This window comes from Taudactylus pleione, unplaced genomic scaffold, assembly GCF_031769625.1.
Source record: "Taudactylus pleione unplaced genomic scaffold, aTauple2 ptg000322l, whole genome shotgun sequence".
Taxonomy (NCBI): Eukaryota; Metazoa; Chordata; class Amphibia; order Anura; family Myobatrachidae; genus Taudactylus; species Taudactylus pleione.
In genome coordinates, this window is record NW_028284723.1 from 4,715,242 (window position 1) to 4,735,160 (window position 19,919).

General features: G+C 41.7%; 1 protein-coding gene across 1 annotated transcript in view; it reads left to right on the plus strand.

Moving 5' to 3' along the window:
- The window catches only part of HTR3A (5-hydroxytryptamine receptor 3A), a 34,821-nt gene that overhangs the window by 13,486 nt on the left and 1,416 nt on the right, over positions 1-19,919 (plus strand). The window contains exons 3-8 of the mRNA XM_088443020.1: positions 174-218; positions 3,128-3,237; positions 9,996-10,165; positions 13,914-14,071; positions 15,874-16,084; positions 19,418-19,648. Coding sequence (XP_088299146.1) covers positions 174-218; positions 3,128-3,237; positions 9,996-10,165; positions 13,914-14,071; positions 15,874-16,084; positions 19,418-19,648 — 925 coding nt within the window. The remainder of the gene's footprint in view (positions 1-173; positions 219-3,127; positions 3,238-9,995; positions 10,166-13,913; positions 14,072-15,873; positions 16,085-19,417; positions 19,649-19,919) is intronic.

A 19,919-nucleotide genomic window follows, 5' to 3' on the forward strand; every position in this document is an offset into this window, starting at 1 on the left:
GGTACAGGGTGCCGGCGCTTGGAATCCTGGCGTATAGAATCCCGAAGCCGGCATCCTGACAAAGTTAAGATACCGACACTTGTAAGTCAGTATCCTTGGGTTTTTTATATTCCAAGTTCCTATACTACAGTCAGTTTTCAATAATATTATATTTTTATTCACTTTCTCCCCAGGATGAGAAAAACCAAGTGCTCACAACGTACATATGGTACAGACAGGTAAAATAACTGAACTCTTCTTCCTTGTAGCTATCGTATACTAAATTTGTTGGTAATGAAATTATGTTTAGTGAAATACATGTTTTTAAATTGTCTAATCATTTTATTATTGTGTTTATTTTATTTATTTGGTATTTTTGTCTAGATATTTTATTAATAAATTTTCCAAGGCATTAAAACTTTTTAAAGTTGTGCTGAAAAACTGGTGCAAGACAACAAGAGCAAGGGGTAAATTTACTAAGAATTGAGTCTGGGAGAGTTTGCTTTATTATCAACTCGATTAGCTTCACCTAAACTCGGGTTATTTGAAGCTCCTGAAACTCAAATTTGCAAAGAAGGGAGTTTGGCTGAGAGTGAGATGGCCGATGGTGAAGCAGACCGAGATTTCTCTGCCGAGTAGCAGGGTTTGCAGGAGATTTCTCCCCCGAGTAGCTGGTTTTGCAGGAGATGACTCACTCGAGATTGCAGTGTCTTCTCTCTGCAAATCTCTCCTGAGCAAGCAGCCTGCACATATCAGTGAGATATGTGTAAGCTGCTTGTGTTGTACCTGTACAACAAACGGGTTAAAAGAGGTTAAAAAAAAATGACATAGGGCCCCTCCCTAAAGCATAACCAGCCCCAGGCTTGCCAGTCTGTCCTGGTTTCTAAGATTACGGGGAACAAAATGTGTAGGGTTCCCCTGTAATTTAGAAACCAACACCAGGCTGCAGGGATAGTCCTGATTTAAAATATAGGGTGGAAAAAATTGCATAAGGTCCCCCCTATATTTAAAACCAGCAACAGACCCTAAACAGCCGGGCTGTAGTGCCACAGCCCGGAGACCCTTTCACCGGGGCTCCGGGTCCAAAGCATTAACTGCCCAAGCCGGTTAGGCCAAGCCGGGGATCTCAGGGGGACGGAATGCCGACCGCCGGCTTCCAGACAATTTAATCCCGATGACGGACGAATGACAGTCGTCTAAATCTAGTCGCCTGTAATTTTACCGACGTCGGGAGGCCGGCGCCCGGCATCCCGATCAAGCGGATGCCAGGCGCCGCAGCGGGCAGCCGTGGGGGGGAGGGATAGGTTTAGGGCTCCTGGGGGGAACTTAGGGTTAGGCACCCCCTGGGAGGTTAGGGTTAGGCTAGGGGAAGGGAGGGTTAGGCACCCTTGGAGGGGGTTAGGGTTAGGCACCCGCCTGGGGGACTTAGGTTTAGGTGGCAGGGAAGGGGGGTTTAGGTTTAGGCACTTAGAGGAAGGATTAGGGTTAGGCAGAGGGGGGGGGGGGTTAGGGTTAGGCACCCTAAAGGAGGGTTAGGGGGAAAAATAGGTTAGTTTATACTTACCTGGGGAGGATCAGGATTTCCTCCTCTGTTGGCCAGCCGCATGTCAGGATTTGGACCGATTCCATTTGAAAAAGGTCTGCAGCACATATCTCTGATTCTATATGACTGTATTGTATCTGCATGCATCATGCTTCAGAACCATTCTGGAGCTTGTTCCCGCTAGCCCAACGCCATCAATAGATGATATTGGCTGTAGAAGCCTGTAGGCTTCTTTTTACTAAATTCTCCAGAGAGGAATCCAAAGGTTTCCTTTCATTACCTGCAACTTGCAGATGGCCGTTCATGTAAAGTTCAGGCCCTGGGTTCGATACCCGGAAGTCTACGCATCACTGGGACAGCTCTATAGCAGTAGAGTTATTCCGGCAAGTAGGTGATCCTGCATACCAGCGATATTAAAATGCTGGTATGCAGATAAATAGAGGGGGAGATGATCGCAAATTATATGTGATAATTGATACATCTCCCCCAAATATATTTTCATTTAAACTGTGAACCTGATGGTCTAAAGAAGCTGCATGAAAAAAGTGTGTCTTTAGCACTTGCAAACAACTTATGCCAGGCATATCACTAATAAATATATTTTTACCCATTTTGTTGCTTGCTAAATACACATTTGTTAATAGGCATAAATAAATATACAAAAGCCTCTCTAATACACCAGAAACAATTGTATGCCTTATCTGCACACCAAACAAAAAGTAAATAAGTTGTAAAAATACACACACAAAAGCATAATATGCACAAGCAACTAAGAAAGTGCTTATTAGCATCTGTACTGTATTTGCAGACTTCCAATCACACGTGTTTCACTAGTACTGGACAGAGTAATTATTCCTTATCATGGGATGTAGTTGTGATCCCGGTGAAATTCCGGCACCAGAATCCCTTGGGTTAGGCTGAAGGGGGAGGATTAGGGTTAGGCTGCCGGGTGGAGGGTTAGGGATTAGACACTTACCTAGTTGGGTCGGGATTCTGACTGTTGGGATCCCATACCCAACCCATTATCATCATCCGCCTCCTAATAATATGGCTAATAATATGGCTGATAATATGGCATTCTTAAGCATAAATGCATCTGTTTCCCTGTCTGCATGTGATCTCAGTAGCACGAACATTCTCTTACTATACTTGGCCAACATTACGCTCTTAAATACCAAACTCATGCAGATCTTTGTACATCTGCTATCTCAGCATGTACGAAGCAATGTCACCCAAGATTCACTTTGTGAACTGGTGCAGTACTTACTATGTGTCAGCCATTATATGGCTATCATGGGCAATCCACATAATGTCTAAAATCTAAAAAGTAGCTACAGCTGTATTAGTCAAATTGCATTAATAATATACACAGTATAGTGCCAGCTCGATTCGATGGGGAGAGAGAATTTTTTGAAAGCTGCTTTTAAAAATTATTTGTTGATTTAAATAAAAAATATCACAAAATACTACAGCACTCTACTGAGCACTTTGCTAGTGTTATTGCACAAATTCAATTACTTTTGGCTTTTTGCGTATTGGTTGCTCATATTTTGTGTAAGCAATATATACTGCTGATTTGAGGATCTCACTCTGTGCTTTTAATAGTTTTGGGTGGATGAGTTTCTCACCTGGGATCCAATGGAATATGAAAACGTGACACAAATCTCCATTCCTACAGAGAAGATCTGGATTCCTGATATTCTGATCAATGAATTGTAGGTAACAGCATAAATGTGTTTCTTCCACATGTTGCTTTAGCATCAATATTCTACAATTTTAAACATTCACTTGTATTTTAAATTTAGTTTTAGTCTTAGTCGCTTATTTAAAAATGTTTTAAAGTTGCATTTTAGTCTCTCTTTTTTGCTTTGTTTTAGTCAATATTTAGTCTGTGGACCTCAGTTTTCATTTTAGTCTAATTTTAGTCATACTTTTTGCAAACAGTTTAATGATACCTTTTGTGATTTTACTGAAGAACTTTTCTCTAAAATTCCCATGAGAATTTGAAATCAGCATACAATTAACTGTGTTTAACAGTGGTGTAGCTAGGGGGTCGAGCAGGCCACCTGCCCTTGATGCTGTGGCAAGCCCAGCAGAGGGGGGGGCGCCGCTGGCCAGGGCAATGTATCCGGTGGTTACCGTTATACAAGAAACATCCCTTGGCAATGTAGCTTCCTGCTCTGTGAGTCCCAGCATCTCCTCTCTGCGTCTAATCACATCTCCCATTCAGTCATATTCACATTTTAAAATACAGTCATAGTTGGGAATCAAACCTGTCACTTCATGCTTTGCAGTCAGACAGCTTACCAATGAGCCATCTGCTATTACAAGGATAGACTGTGCATTCTAATTATATCAAGCTACTGTATTTTAGATTAATAAGATGTGAAGTAGCATGATATAGTGAGAATTCACAGGCTTTCACTGTAGTAGCAGGTGGCTCCATAGGTAAGGTGACTGAGTACAAAGCATGAGGTGCTACGTTCAAATCCTAGACATGACTGTATTTTAGATTAATAAGAATGTGAACTATATCAAGCTACCCCATTTTCCAGTGGCCACACCCATTTTTGGCATGCGCACACAGTTGGGGACGCCATTTTTCATCTTGCACTGGGCACCAAATACCCTAGTTACACCTCTGGTGTTTAGCAATCTAGGCTGAGTGAGAATGTGTTACATACTGACTTACCATAGTACTCCTCACATACATCATATACAAATTAATGCCTTACGTTTTATAGACCAAGTTCAATACACCACCATATTGATTTTCACCAGATATCTAGAACACATACTAATCCAACCCCTGTCAGGATACCAATCATCGGGATACCACTGTCGGTATTGTGACAGGAGGCATCCCGATAGCCGACATCACATACCAATTCCGACACAAGCACCCAGATAAAAAATAGTAGTATTTGTGCCAGATGCACTGCAGATGTACAGTACATGTGTAAAAGGCTGTATATTTATCACAAACTGGTTTACGGGTATCTTATTTTCATAGTTACCCCAAAATATAATAGCAGCAGATATGCAGTCTTTTTGCTTGTATTTTCTTTGTGGGATTCAAATACGCACAATTATCGTATCAGCAATTAATTATGATAGGCTGATCTTTACACTTTTATCCTTATTAACCTCAGTGCGTTCTTGGACATTTAGAAAAGCCCACTCCTCCAGATGGAATGGTATAAAATAGTAGAAATTTGGAGAATAGTGTAATATATAAAACACAAGTTTATTTAGTTACAATAAATTGGGTACATCAAATATAAAATATAACAGTATGGTAATAGAATGAAATAAAGAATCACATAAGTGTCCCATAGTGGTGTCCAAAAGCCCCAATGTGTTTCATAACCCCCCCCCCCCACCTTTCTGTCTCTTCTCTCTTTAGGAGCTATTCTTGAAAGCTTGGAGATAGAAACAATTGTGAGAGATAAAGTACCAACCAATCAGCTCCTGTCATTTTTCAAATACAGGGGTCTATGTACTAAGCTTTGGAGAGAGATAAAGTGGACAGAGATATAGTATCAACCAATCTGCTCCTGACTGTCACGTTACCGGCTGTGGCCCATATTCAATTTGATCCGAAAAGCCGTTTTCGCGTGTTTTTGGCGGAAAGTTTTCGACGATGATGTCATTTTCGCCTGTTTTGATTTTACTCTGTATTCAAATTGGAAGACTTTTCGCCTAGGCGGAAAGTCTATGCTATGTAACAAGCGGAAAAGTTTTGCCTATGAATATAGCAGGCGGAAAAAAGTGCAGAATTGGGGTTTTGGGGTGCAACATTGCGGGAACCCAGTGCAGCCTTCAGACAGTCCCCCAAAGGTAATCTGTGTCAATTTTTTTTTAAAAAAAAAGGTCTTAAGAACACCCCAAAAAATCACTTTGAATTTGGGACCAAAAAAAAAAATGTTGGAGGACAAAGTTAAAAACTAGTGAACTTGACTCTGGGGGGTCCCCAAGTATGCCCCAGGTGTTTTTTTCATTCCATGGGCTTGCGGCAGGTGGATTTTTCGTGATTTTTTTAAACTTAACTTTAGCACTGTAAAATATGCTGGCCCCCATTTTCAAGTACCCCAAATTTGCTGGGATAAGTTATTTTCTGCAAAAAAACCTCCTGAATACTATTCTGCACGCTATTTAGCAGCTATTGAGCCCGTTTAAAACACCAAATACCTTCAGCAAGCCAAATCGGGGGAGTAACCATAGTGATCCCCCATGTCACAGTATCTTTTGGGGGGTGTCTGGATGATTTCCCCAAATCTGACAGGACTTTCTGCTTGTTTAAGTTTCGGCGGGTCCCATTTTCGCCTACTTTCGAACTGAATACAACGATACGTGGGCATGCGCGTGATACTTTCCCGCCTACAAAACACGCGATGTAGGCGAAAAGTCCGGGAGGCGGAAAAATATCGCAGCTCAGCTCAAGTTGAATACGGGCCTGTGTTTGAAAAATTACATATGTATATATTAAATGTGTTTTTTACCACTTATTTAGTGCATGATTCATTCCATACTGCTCACAAATTTAGCAGATTGTAGCACATAGATATATCTTTTAGTTTTCTCTGAAAAATTACAGGAGATGATTGGTTGGTACTTTATCTCCATCCACTTCCTCTTTCTCCAAGGTTTAGTATATAGACCCCTGTGTTTGAAAAGTGACAGTTAGGAGCTGAATAGTTGGTACTGAATCTCTCACAATTGTATCTATCTCCAAGCTTTTATGAATACCCCCCTTTATCTCTCTGTATTTTTAAAATAGTTGAAATGCAATGATTTAAGTAATATAAGTTGGCGTGGTCAATATGCAATGATCCAATCAGAACTTGTTAGATAGTGCACACCCTCCAGTACCCACATTAGATATGCCCATAAAAGGTAAGATCTAAGGGCCTGATTCAGAGCCGGAAGCTCTTTCAGAGCGCTCGCTCTGAAGTAGTGCCCGCCTATTGTATTTTTAGAGCGGCCTCCTGGCCGCTCGCATAGCTGTGGGTGACCACCCACAGCTAGTGCGAGCGGCCAGGATGATGGTCGCGATGGTGAAGAGCATCACGACCATCGGACTTGCGACGAGACCCTTGTGGTAGGGTCTCGTTGCCGCAAGTCCCAGTGAACTTCTTGCTCTTACAGAGCAAGAAGTCCACTCACTGACATCACTTGTGATGTCAGTGGGGCTGGCCCCAGACGGTAGGTGTTCCCATGGGAACGCCTCTGTCTGGGCAGCCATGCCCCCGGCCCGCCCACCAAAGGGGGCGTGCTGTCACTCAACATAGACAGCACGCCCCCTTTGCAGCGAGACCCGGAGTGACGGCTTGCCCGTCGCTATCCGGGTCTCGTGCATGCGCACGACGGAGCCGCCTCGCGAGCGGGTCTGAATCAGGCCCTAAATTTGTTGTGCTTATGTGCTGATTTGTGTCTTACACAAAAAATTGATAGAATGTGAAGAACATCTTTCATCTAGGAACAAAGTATTTTTGGACTATTTATTTCCTAATCCTAATATATTATAAAGTAATTTAATTTCTGAAACCATTTTATTACCTGTAATTTTATTCCCATTTACTTGTGATGCTGCAGTTTGTTTCCTACTGTGACATACTCCTGGATTGTTAGGATGAAGAGAGTGGCCCCAGCGCTTCTCCCGCCTTCTAGAATATTTGACTTGATTGTGTACAGACAAGAACTAGAGTGAAATATAGTGAGCACAGAGCCTGATTCAGGGTTGTAAGTTATGCCGATGTTTTCGCAAATGGATCGATTTTTTTTTTGTACTACTGTGCATGCATCTACCTCGGGGGTGGCAATGGGGACTGCCAGCTAAAAAAGCAGGTGTCTCAACCATGTCGGGGGCGTGTCTCATACACAGGAAACAGGGCTCCGGTGTCTCAGTTACGGCGACCATAGACTCACCCAAGGAGTCGATGTTTGCCTGACCTGCATCCGATGCTGCGTATGTGTACAGAGTTGTAGACAGCTGCCATGGCTCAGGTGGGCATCTCAGTAAAAGTCCCGGCTACTGCTGCATTAGCATATTTTCTACAGCTATTAAAATGGCAGCTTCATGAGCATCAGCGTACAACTGTGAATCAGGCCCGTTGTGTGCAACTGGCATAAGAAAAGAGGTACATGATGAAATTAGGTATTGGGTGGTTACGTGGCAACAATGTTGTGTCAAGTTGCATCTTTGGTGTGATCCTCATTCCCGGTACTCAGAAAAGGTATACAAAGGTGAGAACATACTGAGGGGCCTGATTCTGAGCAGACCCAAGTGTAAATGCAAGCGGAGTTTTCAGATTTCAGCGTAATGAGCATAAGGAAAAGTTCAGACTTAAGGTGCATACACACGTAACGATTTTTTGGACGATTTGTCGTTAACGATGTCGTTATCGTTAAGTCGCTCAAAAATTCATCCAGTTTCAGGGGAAAAACGCTAAACGAAAACTACCAATGCGCGCTCCCATCTGTAGTTGGTAGTTATCGTTCATCACCCATTCTGACTGTCCTACATGGCGATCTCAGCTAAGCACAGCCACCATCGTTGATGAAATCGTTCACTTCATTACATAAATTTGTTCTATTTTTCAAGGGAAAATCTGAAGGGAAATCGTTAACTAAACAAATCGTTACGTGTGTACGCACCTTTACACTTCGGACAGAGGACCTGATTCATCGAAACTGCGACAGCATATGCAGATCGGCCGGTGGTGCCTACTGCGCATGCATCGCACTGTGCGTGCGTGAGTTAGCATTGTAAACACACTGCGATCACCTATGCATATACAAAGCTATTGCATACTGAGGGACGGGACGTCAGCATTTGGGGGTGGTGACAGGGGAGTGGTTGGAGAAACGCAGGTGTGCATATCCATTTGAACGCCATTGCATTGGCATGAATAAATTATCTACTGCCACGGGATATGCAGCTTGAGTACTCACTGCGTGCGACGAGATTAGTAAAATTTCTGAGTAAGGTTAGACCTGTTGTAATTGTGCATGAGGGGCCGATGTCACTAGATGGTACCGATGTATATGCAGGATTGCAATGTTTTACGGATGTAAGATAATAGTAGTGGACAGTAGGAAGCGTCTCTATGCTGGCTGTGCGATGGCTTTGAGATTGCAGACATTAGCATATTTTCGCAGCAGACCTGCGTGCGTAATCACAGCTGCGATCGCAATAGCAATCCGTAGTGAATCAGGCCCAGAGATTGTTCCTCCAAATGGATTCATTGGTTTCTTGAAGGAACACAGTTTTGGTGAAATGGGCATTTCTAGGCTGGTACCTGGGTGGCGACCATGCATTTGCTAGGAATTGCCCCAGTTTGTGGGAGTGTCATGGGCAGGTAATCCAACTTTCATGCATGATTGTAGCATTCAGAAGGAGATAGGACATCTGTATCTGACAGATCATTGTACCTAGCATGGTGCTGCTGCAAGTCCAGATACTACTGATGACGGTTGTGTCTGCAGACATATACCCAGTGGACGGGATGAGCTTCAGTCGCATGGATTTTCTGCCCACTTTGGTGGATTCTTGAATTAGCATAAGAAGGTAAGTAGAATTTCATGGTCGTACAGGAAAGTTGCTGCAGGTGCAGATAACTCAGAATCAGGTCCATAGTGTATACTGTAATTACAGATGACAATCCTTAATCCGCTTCTTTTTATATATCGTACTCAGCATTTGAAAATAGTCTGTTTACCAGACTAAGGGCCTGATTCATAGATGAACGGTATTACACAGCTGCACACAGGCGGCTGTGCAATACCGTCCATCTAAAATCCTAATGCTGCAGGAGGCATCTGAAGAGAAACGACACCTCCTGTCAGCATCTGTGATCCCCGCACTGAAATCACAGTTTGGGGTCACTGTCATGACCGATGGTCGCAATGTTCCCCGACATCAACCAACTGAGTAAGCCTCGGCTTAAACAGGCTGGCCAGCCCCTGGCTGCTTGAGAGGCCAGGAAGTCTGCACCCATGGACGCAGACCCGAGCCTCAGGACTCTTAGGAAACGTGAGCAACACGCCCCTGTTTCTAGGAATGCAGGCCGTCCCTGCCCCCAAAATGCTTCTGCCTGTCAATCATGAAGAGGCTTGGGGGAACTGTGGGTGAGATCACAGAACCCGTTCTGCACATGAAAAAAAATTGAGAATTGTCTGAGTCCTGACCTTGACAGTCCTGGTAGATTTGCTGATGATGAGCTTCACATTTAAAGATAATAAACAGTAGCATTTACGCTTACAGATTATGTTCCAGGTACTGTTATTAACTGACACCATACATTTAAATGGAAGAGTTAACTTCCTTATTGCTTTATTAGATGTAAGTTTGGTAGATCTAAATAAAGTACTCACAGACATGAACAAATAACATGCACAGCTATTAATAATGATAATTTGTGTTGTTCTTTTCTGTAATGTTCCTTAACTAGATGTATTTGTTTCTCCTCAGTGTTGATGTTGGAAAGTCCCCAGATATCCCCTATGTCTACGTCAACTATGAAGGCAGGGTGCAGAACTACAAGCCTATCCAAGTGGTGACGGCCTGCAGTCTCAATATCTACAACTTCCCTTTTGACCTCCAGAATTGCTCTTTGACCTTCACCAGTTGGCTTCACACAAGTATGTTCTGTACAGTATATCTAACAAGAGCAGGCTTCAGTTCTTAAGATACAAATCACACATCTACAATATAATCATGGACCTACACATGGGTGTAACAAGACCTAGGGGGGCCTCATAGTAAAATTTTCATGGGCCTACCTAGGTCCCTACCACCCCTTTTCGGTCCGCAGACCCCTTTCCCCTCTATTCTCTCCCCGAGTTACCTCTGTTGGTCGTGTCCTCCAGCAGTGCGCTGTGCAGGGCAAGCACACCTCTCCTGGTCGGCTTCATCTCTCCTCACTGACTGATACTGGGAGGATGCGGCCACTCCTCCTCTTAGTATCAGTCAATGAGGAGAGCCAGAGGCAGAGCCAAATTGGAGGGCAGATGTGCCTGCCTTGCACAGTACACTGCTGGAGGACATGACCACAGCAGCGGCTGGCCTGGCACTGTAGGTGTTGGGGGAGGGGCGGGCCCTGGGTCGGTCCGGGCCCCAGAGCAGCAGCACCCCCTGCGCCTATGGTAGTTACACCAGTGGACCTATACATTCAATCCATTATGTGCAGGGCACTGACTGGCATAGATAAGGCTTTCAGGATGGAAATGCTTAGTTCTAATGGCTTTACAATACCTTAATATATGTTCTTTACTTCTTGCTTAATTAATGTCTTAGGGCCAAAACTAGGATTTTTGTCACCCTGGACAAGGACATAATTTGGCACCCACCCAAAAAAATACAACATAGAGGACGAAAAGGGTGTGTGGTTTTGTGACACAGTAATGCCCCTTATAACACATTATGCCACACATTAATGACCCTTCTAACACATTATGCCACAGTAATGCCCCTTACCACACATTATGCCACACAGTAATGTCCCTTACAACACATTCTGCCACAGTAATGCCCCTTACAACACATTATGCCACAGTAATGCCCCTTATCCATTAAGCAACAGTAATGCCCCTTATACATTATGCCACAGTAATGCCCCATATACATTATACCACAGTAATGCCCCTTATACATTATGCCACAGTAATGCAACCTTATACATTAGGCCACAGTAAGGCTCCTTACACATTATGCAACAGTGAGGCCTCTTTTACATTAAGCCACAGTAATGCCCCATCTCCCTTCTCTTACCTGTCAGGGCTGTGCGGTGGGTGAGCCCGGGGTGGTGCAGGATGGGGCTGCCACATGCTTGGGAACTGTCAGTACTGCCGTCATTGTAATGTGGCGCCGCTCACAAACCAATTGGAGCTCACGGACCAGCAGCCTTTGCTGATTGGCTGCCAGTCCGCGATCACTGATTGGCTTGCGACCAGCACCACATTAGACTGACGGTGTCTCTGTGCCCCTCAAGGCCGTGATGTGGCTCCAAACCCACAAGAGCAGCAACCTAGCCTCCTGGCAACCTCTCCCCAGCACCCCCTCAAGTCCGGCACCCAGGTCATGTGCCCCCCTAGCGGCCCTGACCTAGTGCAACCTAGTTGAAGCCCTGATCTAATGCATCTATAACAAATGTGTAGCAACTCATACAGTCCAAACAGATATTGGGGCTTATGTAATAGGGTGCGAGCTTGTGCCAGTGCGAGAATTCATGTGACGGTGCCCATATTTTTAATGCAGCAATCATTTTAAAGGCAAGACCAGCTTGGTTTTGCCTTTAATATGATAGCCACTTTAAAAATACAGGAACCCTATTACATGAGCCCCATCATGTTTAAAGAGCTTTCCACTAAACATCTTCATGCCCAAATCAACTGATCCACCAATCAGCAGACAGCTTACAGTCACAGGTGCTGCGCTAGATGTGTTCTATTTTGGGGGAGACTTGGCCAGAAAGTGGATGCCAGAAAACTCCATGATTTTCTGCCACTTTGTTGTACTGTAGAATAAGTTTATTGGACACATTTTCCAAATGTGCTTTTTTTTTTAAACAAATGTGTTATTAAACCTGTGCAGGCAATAAACTTTTTCTTTTTTTTTGCCTAAATGAAATATTACATTACCTATAGCTTACTAATATAATTATATCACTTTTCCAATCAGTGTGTCCATTTTAAAATCTCATAATTTGTCAGAGTAAAATATTATCTCTTCTCAGGATTTTGTGTGAAGAGTATTTATAAAACATGATGTATGATGAATGACTAGTCAAATCCATAAGTGGTGACCGACAATTGACAAGTTAAAGGATGAGTGATGAGTGAGCCATGAGTGAAGAGCAAGAAGCTCTGATTCATGAGTAAGATGAAGAAGAAACTTTAATACATAAGTATTATTTTTAAATAGAAGATCAAAGAACTGCATGCTGCTAATATTTCCACCATATAAAATATGTGCCTCCATTTAAAATACAGTCCTCATTGTAATGCGACCAAACTGCCATAGACATATATCAATCCTATATCATATAAAATACTATTATTCTTGTCCCTCATCTGGTGCCATGCAGCACACACTTGTATGATTCTGACAAATAATGATGCCTTAAAATGGATAAGTTGACTACAGTATAAACCAACTTAACTAAAATAAAACAAAGACACATAATTATCAGTAACAGGTTACAGCATTTATTAATTGAGTATAATAATAAGAGGGTTGGTAACTGAAAAAGCATTGCAGCCAATCAGCTCCAGCTACAACACTACATAACATATAGGGCAGATGTAAACTGAGTTGTGGAGATTCATTTCCCCCTTTTACTGGCACAGTACTGGGCTCTATCTGAAGGAAGGTGCCCAGGTTCCCCCTCACTGGCAGTTACAACTCATCTCTCTTTCAAGGGGAAGTGATCCACAACAACCTCTTGACCACTTGTGGCTGCCCAAGAGTAATGTTTTCCCATCACGCTGTACCACCTCTGTAGGACAAGTCAAGTTAGAAGAAGACATAACATCTTATAGACAGAAGCATAAGCAAGGAAAATAGTAAGGATAACATGACTGTAGCTATAAAAAAGTGGACATCATATTACAAAGAGGGTGAAACCTCCCATAACTAGTCTATTTATCCTACCAGTAACCCTCCCCATTGTGCCTAATAGGCTACTGCAACCCTACCAGCCTGTCCATCAATTCAGTAACTGATTTATCAGATGTCCAGTCTGCATCATACCTCCCCCCACCTTGGGCACATATGTGCCATTATACTTTTCATCCCCTGATTATATTGCTCTATTGACAGATGATCATCGATATGTGATACTGTCTGGTCTGATTCTAATGTTTAACTCCGATAAATGATGATCTCCTAAAATGGACAATTACACCATTTTTTTCTTCTAAATTAAAATGTTTTCATTTTTGTTTACTGGCGAGGATGACTTTGTCTACAAAAATGTATAGGTGAATCTCAAATCTTTCATTTAATAATCATTATGATTCAAACTATGAACTATGGTCTCAATTTTATCAACGGGGTAAAACATTTGACATTTTCACAAATTAAATTGGATGAGTATTTTCATTGTGTGCAAACAATATTATTGTATGTAGTATAATGTAGGTTATAGATACTACAGCTAAAAGTGATTGACATCATGAGAATTTATATGTTAGCCTTTAACTGCAGCTGAACTTCAAATCCCAGGATGCTCAGCAAACCACTGATCAGCTGATAATTAACTTGATCATAGAATGAAAAATTAGGACCAGCTGGAGTGCTGAAATAATCCATGTAATCAAAGTGAAATATGTTTCTTCAGTGTGTTTAATTGCTAAAGAACATCATGTAACATTGATCCGTCTGCTCTAGTTCAGGACATCAATGTTTCTTTATGGAGGACACCAGAAGAAGTAAAGGAAGACAAGAGCCTGTTTATGAACAAGGGAGAGTGGGAGCTGCTCTATGTCTTGTCCCAGTATAGGATGTTTGTGGAACATGACGACAGTTTTGCAGAAATGAAATTTCATGTGAGTTCTGTGTCAGCAGATAGTGACTTACACCTTATCTCTGATTTGTTGTTTCAACCAGTGTATAAGCTATTTGGTATTCACATGGGTTGGGTATGGGAACCCTATGCTTGGGATCCCTGGCAGTCAGAATCCCGTTCACATATATTTGCTGGACTTGTCTAAATCAAGAAACTAATATATTGATGAGATATGTCTCGGTTATCTCACAAATCTTTAAATTCTGTAATGATAATCGATCACGTCCAAAACTGTAAAATTAGGACCTCATTCAGTCCCGCTCACAAGTGCTATGCGCTCGCAAGCAGGACAATGGTTGTGCATTGCGCACGCGTAACATGTGCAATCCCCGTAGCGAGTGAGAAATTCACTCGCTCTGGGGCTCGCTACAAACAGGGCGCCTATCGATGTTGAACGACAGCTCACCCCGTTTTGTAGGCGGGGTGGGGGGGTGGCTGGACAAACGGAGGCGTTCTTGAAGGAAAGCCTGCCATTTGTGGTTGGCCCTATTGACATCACCGGCTCACTGGGGCTTGCGGCAGACGAGACCCTACCACAAGGGTCTCGTCGCAAGCCCGATGGTCGCGACCATCACCTGGCCACTTGCAAAAGCTGTGGGTGGTCACCCACAGCTTAGTGAGCGGCCAGGAGTCCGGCTTAAAAAAAAAAGCAACCGCCCTCATTCAGAGCGAGCGCTCACTTTTTGCAAGCGGCTCTGAATGAGATCATTAGTGTATTATCATCTATTCTTAATTAATTTATAATGCCATCAATTTTAGATAGCGAGTATGCTAATCATTTTCAAGATACAAGAGGGTGATCAGGGATTCTATGGGATAGAAGAGATAGAAGGTGGCCATACATTCTGCGTTATTGCCAGTGATATTATCCAATGTGCTTAATATTGCACTGTTTGCCTTACAACTGGGATGATAACTGGCATAGTCCACCTTTAGGATACCGTGATGTCATGATGGGCTACAGTCATTGCTGGTGCAAATGTGTTAGAAGCTCTCCAATACTTCTCTATAACTGGCAGTGGCCCCCAATAGGCAATTAACAGCTACCATACTGCAATCACAGTCTTATAATATTCTCACTTTAATGGCACATCATGACACATTAATGACACATCACATATATATGCATATATAAAACAATATTTACATATATAAAACATGAATAGGATACCATTGGTGTTACAGGGTAAACGTGTAGTATATGACAACTAAATCTTATTTTAATGTTTTGCTACATACTGTACATTACATAGAGTTCTGGAGAAAAAGATTCCCCTTTAAATATGCAATGAACTTGTAATCAACTCAAACAACATGTCGATGTGTTAACTTTACCCTTAACAAAGATACTGTGGGCCTGATTCAGCTTTGGAAATAGAGTGAGATTTAACACTTAACTGATCATCTTGGTGAAACCATGCTGCACGGCAGGTGGGCAGATTTACAATGTGCAGAGAGATTTAGATTTGGGAGGAGTGTTTCCAAACTGACATCTAAAGTGAAGTGTAATAATAAAGCTGTGCAGTATTTGTGGGCTACATGCAAAAGCAGCCAGTATTTACACAACATGCAAATTTTTTTTATGTATTTACACTTGCATTGCAACATGGTTTGTCCAGATACACAGTTAAGTGCTAATTCTCACTCTATTCCCAAAGCTGAATCAGGCCCTGTATGCTTTCCTGAACTAAATTAACCATGTTGTGTATTATAGGAAAATAATAACACTTAACTTGTCAGATCCATAATCTCCATTATGATATACCTATCTTTACCTAACAGGTTGTTATTAAGAGAAGACCTTTGTTCTATGCTGTGAATCTACTTCTCCCCAGCATGTTCCTTATGGTCATGGACATAATTGGGTTCTATCTGCCTCCTGACAGTGGAGAACGAGTCTCCTTCAAGATCACCCTTCTCCTAGGCTATTCTGTCTTCCTCATTATTGTGTCGGACACATTACCAGCCACAGCTATTGGAACCCCACTAATAGGTAACTGAGTGTATCTGTGACTTTCTTGCTGTCATCAGAAATGATCTCTAGTCATTTGTTGTTTGATGAATAATCCTTACGTGAAATTGTTTTTTCCATGTGAGATATTTTAAAACTTCTACTAAATCCCCTGGTTTCTCTCCTCGAGCTATCATGGCCCATTGTGTCCCTGAGTCTAATTACTTTTTTAGGGCTGTCGCTATTTTATTACAGCTAAAAACTATATCAGTACAGAACAATCAAATAGTAAAATGATGTCTGAATATTATTGAGATGTTGAAGCATCATAAAAATTAATGATGTGAATAGATACATCAATGTCTTAGAGGTAATAAAGGGAAAACAGATGCAATGAAGGAGAGAACATTAGAAGCAAAGAAAAAAATGTATTTAAGCAAATATAAATGTTAAGTAGTTACAGTGGACTAACAATATCTGCTTGTGATATGATACATGATTAGGCTGAAAATGTTTTTTTTATGTAAAAAAAGTCCAAGATTTTTAAAGAGGAACATTAGTTTTAAGCTTACACTAAACCCCTATATCCCCCAAACTTGTAAAATTGTAAGGATTTCATTATCATTATTAGGGAATGATTTGTACCACAATAGGTTAAATAAAATAACTTTGGATATCCTATAAGCCATACAGTATTCTGGCTGCCCCCTCTAGTATGGGGCAGCCAGCGCGTGGCGGCAGCAATGGAGGGTGGTGCAAGAGCATTGAGGTGTAATCACATCACCGAGACCCCGCCCCCTGCTATACAATATGAAGATTATCGGAATTGTAAAGCAGGGAGCTGGGCTATGATTACTCAATTCGGCACAAAGCACATCATCAACCCCTGGACCACCCACTTTCACAATTGCAGCAGGGAGGGTGTGAGGTATTTTCTGTGGGTGGTGGCGGACCAGGAGACTTGTCCTCTTTTGTGTGTGGCCGGGCGCGTCACTCGATTTTCAGGATCCTCCACCCCTTTGCGGTAGAGTCTGCAAGTATGACATAAGCTACAGTATATTGCTATATGAAAATGACAGATCTCTCATTTCTCATTAACCAACATAGGCCCGTATTCAATTTGAGACGAAAAGCCATTTTCGCGTGTTTTTGGCGTAAACTTTACGCCGATGACGTCATTTCGCCAGGCGGAAAAGTATCGCCGTATTCAATTTGAAAAAAAGTGCAGTATTGGGGTTTTGGGGTACAGTCACCCAAAGGTAAACTGTGTCAAAATGTTTTTATAAAACACTTAAGAACACCCCAAAAAATCACTTTGAAATTGGGTGTCCCCAAGTATGCCCGAGGTGTTTTTCATTGCAGGGGCTTGTGGCAGGTGGATTTTTCACGTTTTTTTAAGCTTAACTTTAGCAACTTTAAAATATGCTGGCCCCCATTTTCAACTACCCCAAATTTGCGGGGATTAGTTATTTTCTGCAAAAAAAACTCCTGAATACTATTCTGCACCACTTGTACAAAAACGCTATTTAGCAGCTATTGAGCCCGTTTAAAAACACCAAATACCTTCAGCAAGCCAAATCGGGGGGGTATCATAGCTAACCCCCATGTCAGAGCATCTTTTGGGGGGTGTCAGGCTGATTTCCCCAAATCTGACAGTACTTTCCACTTGTTTAAGTTTCACCGGGTCCTGTTCTCGCCTACTTTCAAACTGAATATAGCGATACGCAGGCGAAAACTTCGGGAGGTGAAAAAGTATTGCGGGTCTGCTCAAATTGAATACGGCTCATAGTGCTTGTAGTATAGTTTTACCTGTCAGTGACATACTGTATATAGTCATTTATTATAGTATTTGATCTACTGTATCACCAGTGGGATAAATAAGTTATAATTCAGACAATGGTAAAATGAAAATGAGCATTTTAAAACAGCTTCTTTGTTTAATTACATATGGGCAGATCCCAGTATACACACTGACTGGAAAATAAGGAACGTATCTAGACTGACTGGTGTTTGCAATGCATGAGCAAAAACAGGCTATACAGCAGGAGATTGATGGTGTTTAATAAAGTCACAACCTGGAAAATGTGAGAGGGCAACATTTTTGCTAAATTGAGAGGTGTTCCGTACAGACATAGGCAAATCCAGAAAGATGCAATATGGCCATGCAAGCAAAAGTAATAAAATAAAATAATTTGGGCCTGATCCTAAGTTGGATGCTGCAGCGTATATCTGCATCTTATGCCGGTCTTACATCCGTGACTTTATGCAGAGCCATGAGTCTGAACATGCCAGAACTGACATGGCCAGTTTCAGCATTTAAATGCTGAAATACAGCTTGGTGCAACTACTGGTCACCCCATCGAAACTTGCACCAGCCCCATGCTAGTTGCAGATTATACATCAGAGTGTGGCCTCTATTATATGCGATTGTGTGTCTTAGCCCACAACCACTCTGTATCACGCCCACGACACTCCCATTAAAAGCCCATAAGACGGGCCATCTCTGTGACTCCCTCGAGTCACTGTCAAGGTACGCCCATTACATTTTCAATATATTTCTGAGTCTGTGCATCTAAACTGATAGTTCAACTTTGTGCTCACACACCATTTGACACGTGCTGTATGACCATGATGTTGACACATGCACAATTGAAAAATATTGTCCATATGCATGAATATTGGCATTGCATCTCACTCAGAATCAGGAACTTTGACTCAATTCATCTTGCAGGCTCATTGTTTCAGCACCGGACAGCGACATCCATCATAATGTATACACAGAACACAGCACTCCCTGATGAAAGTACTTATCTGATACTAAAAGCTCTTTAGCATGTTCATCAAAGTGCACATTTAGCCAAATTTCTACAAATATGCACAAGGGGTTTCGCATATATGCCCATTTTTATATTATGTTGTATATTATGTGAATTATATTGCATTCATTATCATACAATGTTGTAACAAATGTATATAAGTACATGATTAACAATACACATATTTTACTACAATTGTAATATAGAGTTTGTTTTTATTATTATTGAATGTCTGATTCACATTGAATTTTATACATTTTTAACCTGCAATAAAAATTAATTTTAACAGCTTTCAGGTACATGTATCCAATGTTATCTTGTAGTTATTGGGAAAACCAAGAAATAAACCCAGGGATCCTATTGTGAAATGTGTATAAATCATACAAAAGGCCATCGGTTAGCTTCAAACCTTCAGATCACTGTAAGAATATGTCCAGAATATCACTATATTAGTCTGTCCACAATGTGTGGTACACTCATAGCTTTGAAAAATAAATACTGATTTGTTAACATTTTTGTACCCTTATTTCATGGTTCTGTTTTTGACCTGTATTGGCAGGTGTGTACTTTGTTGTTTGTATGGCACTGTTAGTCATCAGTCTGACAGAGACTATACTCATCGTCCGACTAGTACACAAACAAGATCTCCAGCCACATGTTCCTGAATGGATGAAGAAGCTGGTCTTGGAGAAAATCACAGTTTTACTGTGCATTCGAGACAAGAAGAAATTTAGTACATCTCGGATCCACAGTTCTGACATGTCCCAACAAATGGAGAACAGCAGCACTGGTAAAATTATCTTATTCCCCTTAATATATTTAAAAAAAATGGCATACAGAATAAATGACAAGAGGAGAAGCTAGTAACATATAGGGGGATAATATAAACAGTGTTTAAATGATATGTAACATGCACTTTATGCACTCACATCAAATACTGTAGTTGCCTAGAGCATCAAATTATTTTTTAGATATATATGGATTTTATGTAGGCTGTACTATAGAGATGTGTGGGTCTGGAATTCAGAAATCCGAACACACACAAATTTAAGAGTTCCAAG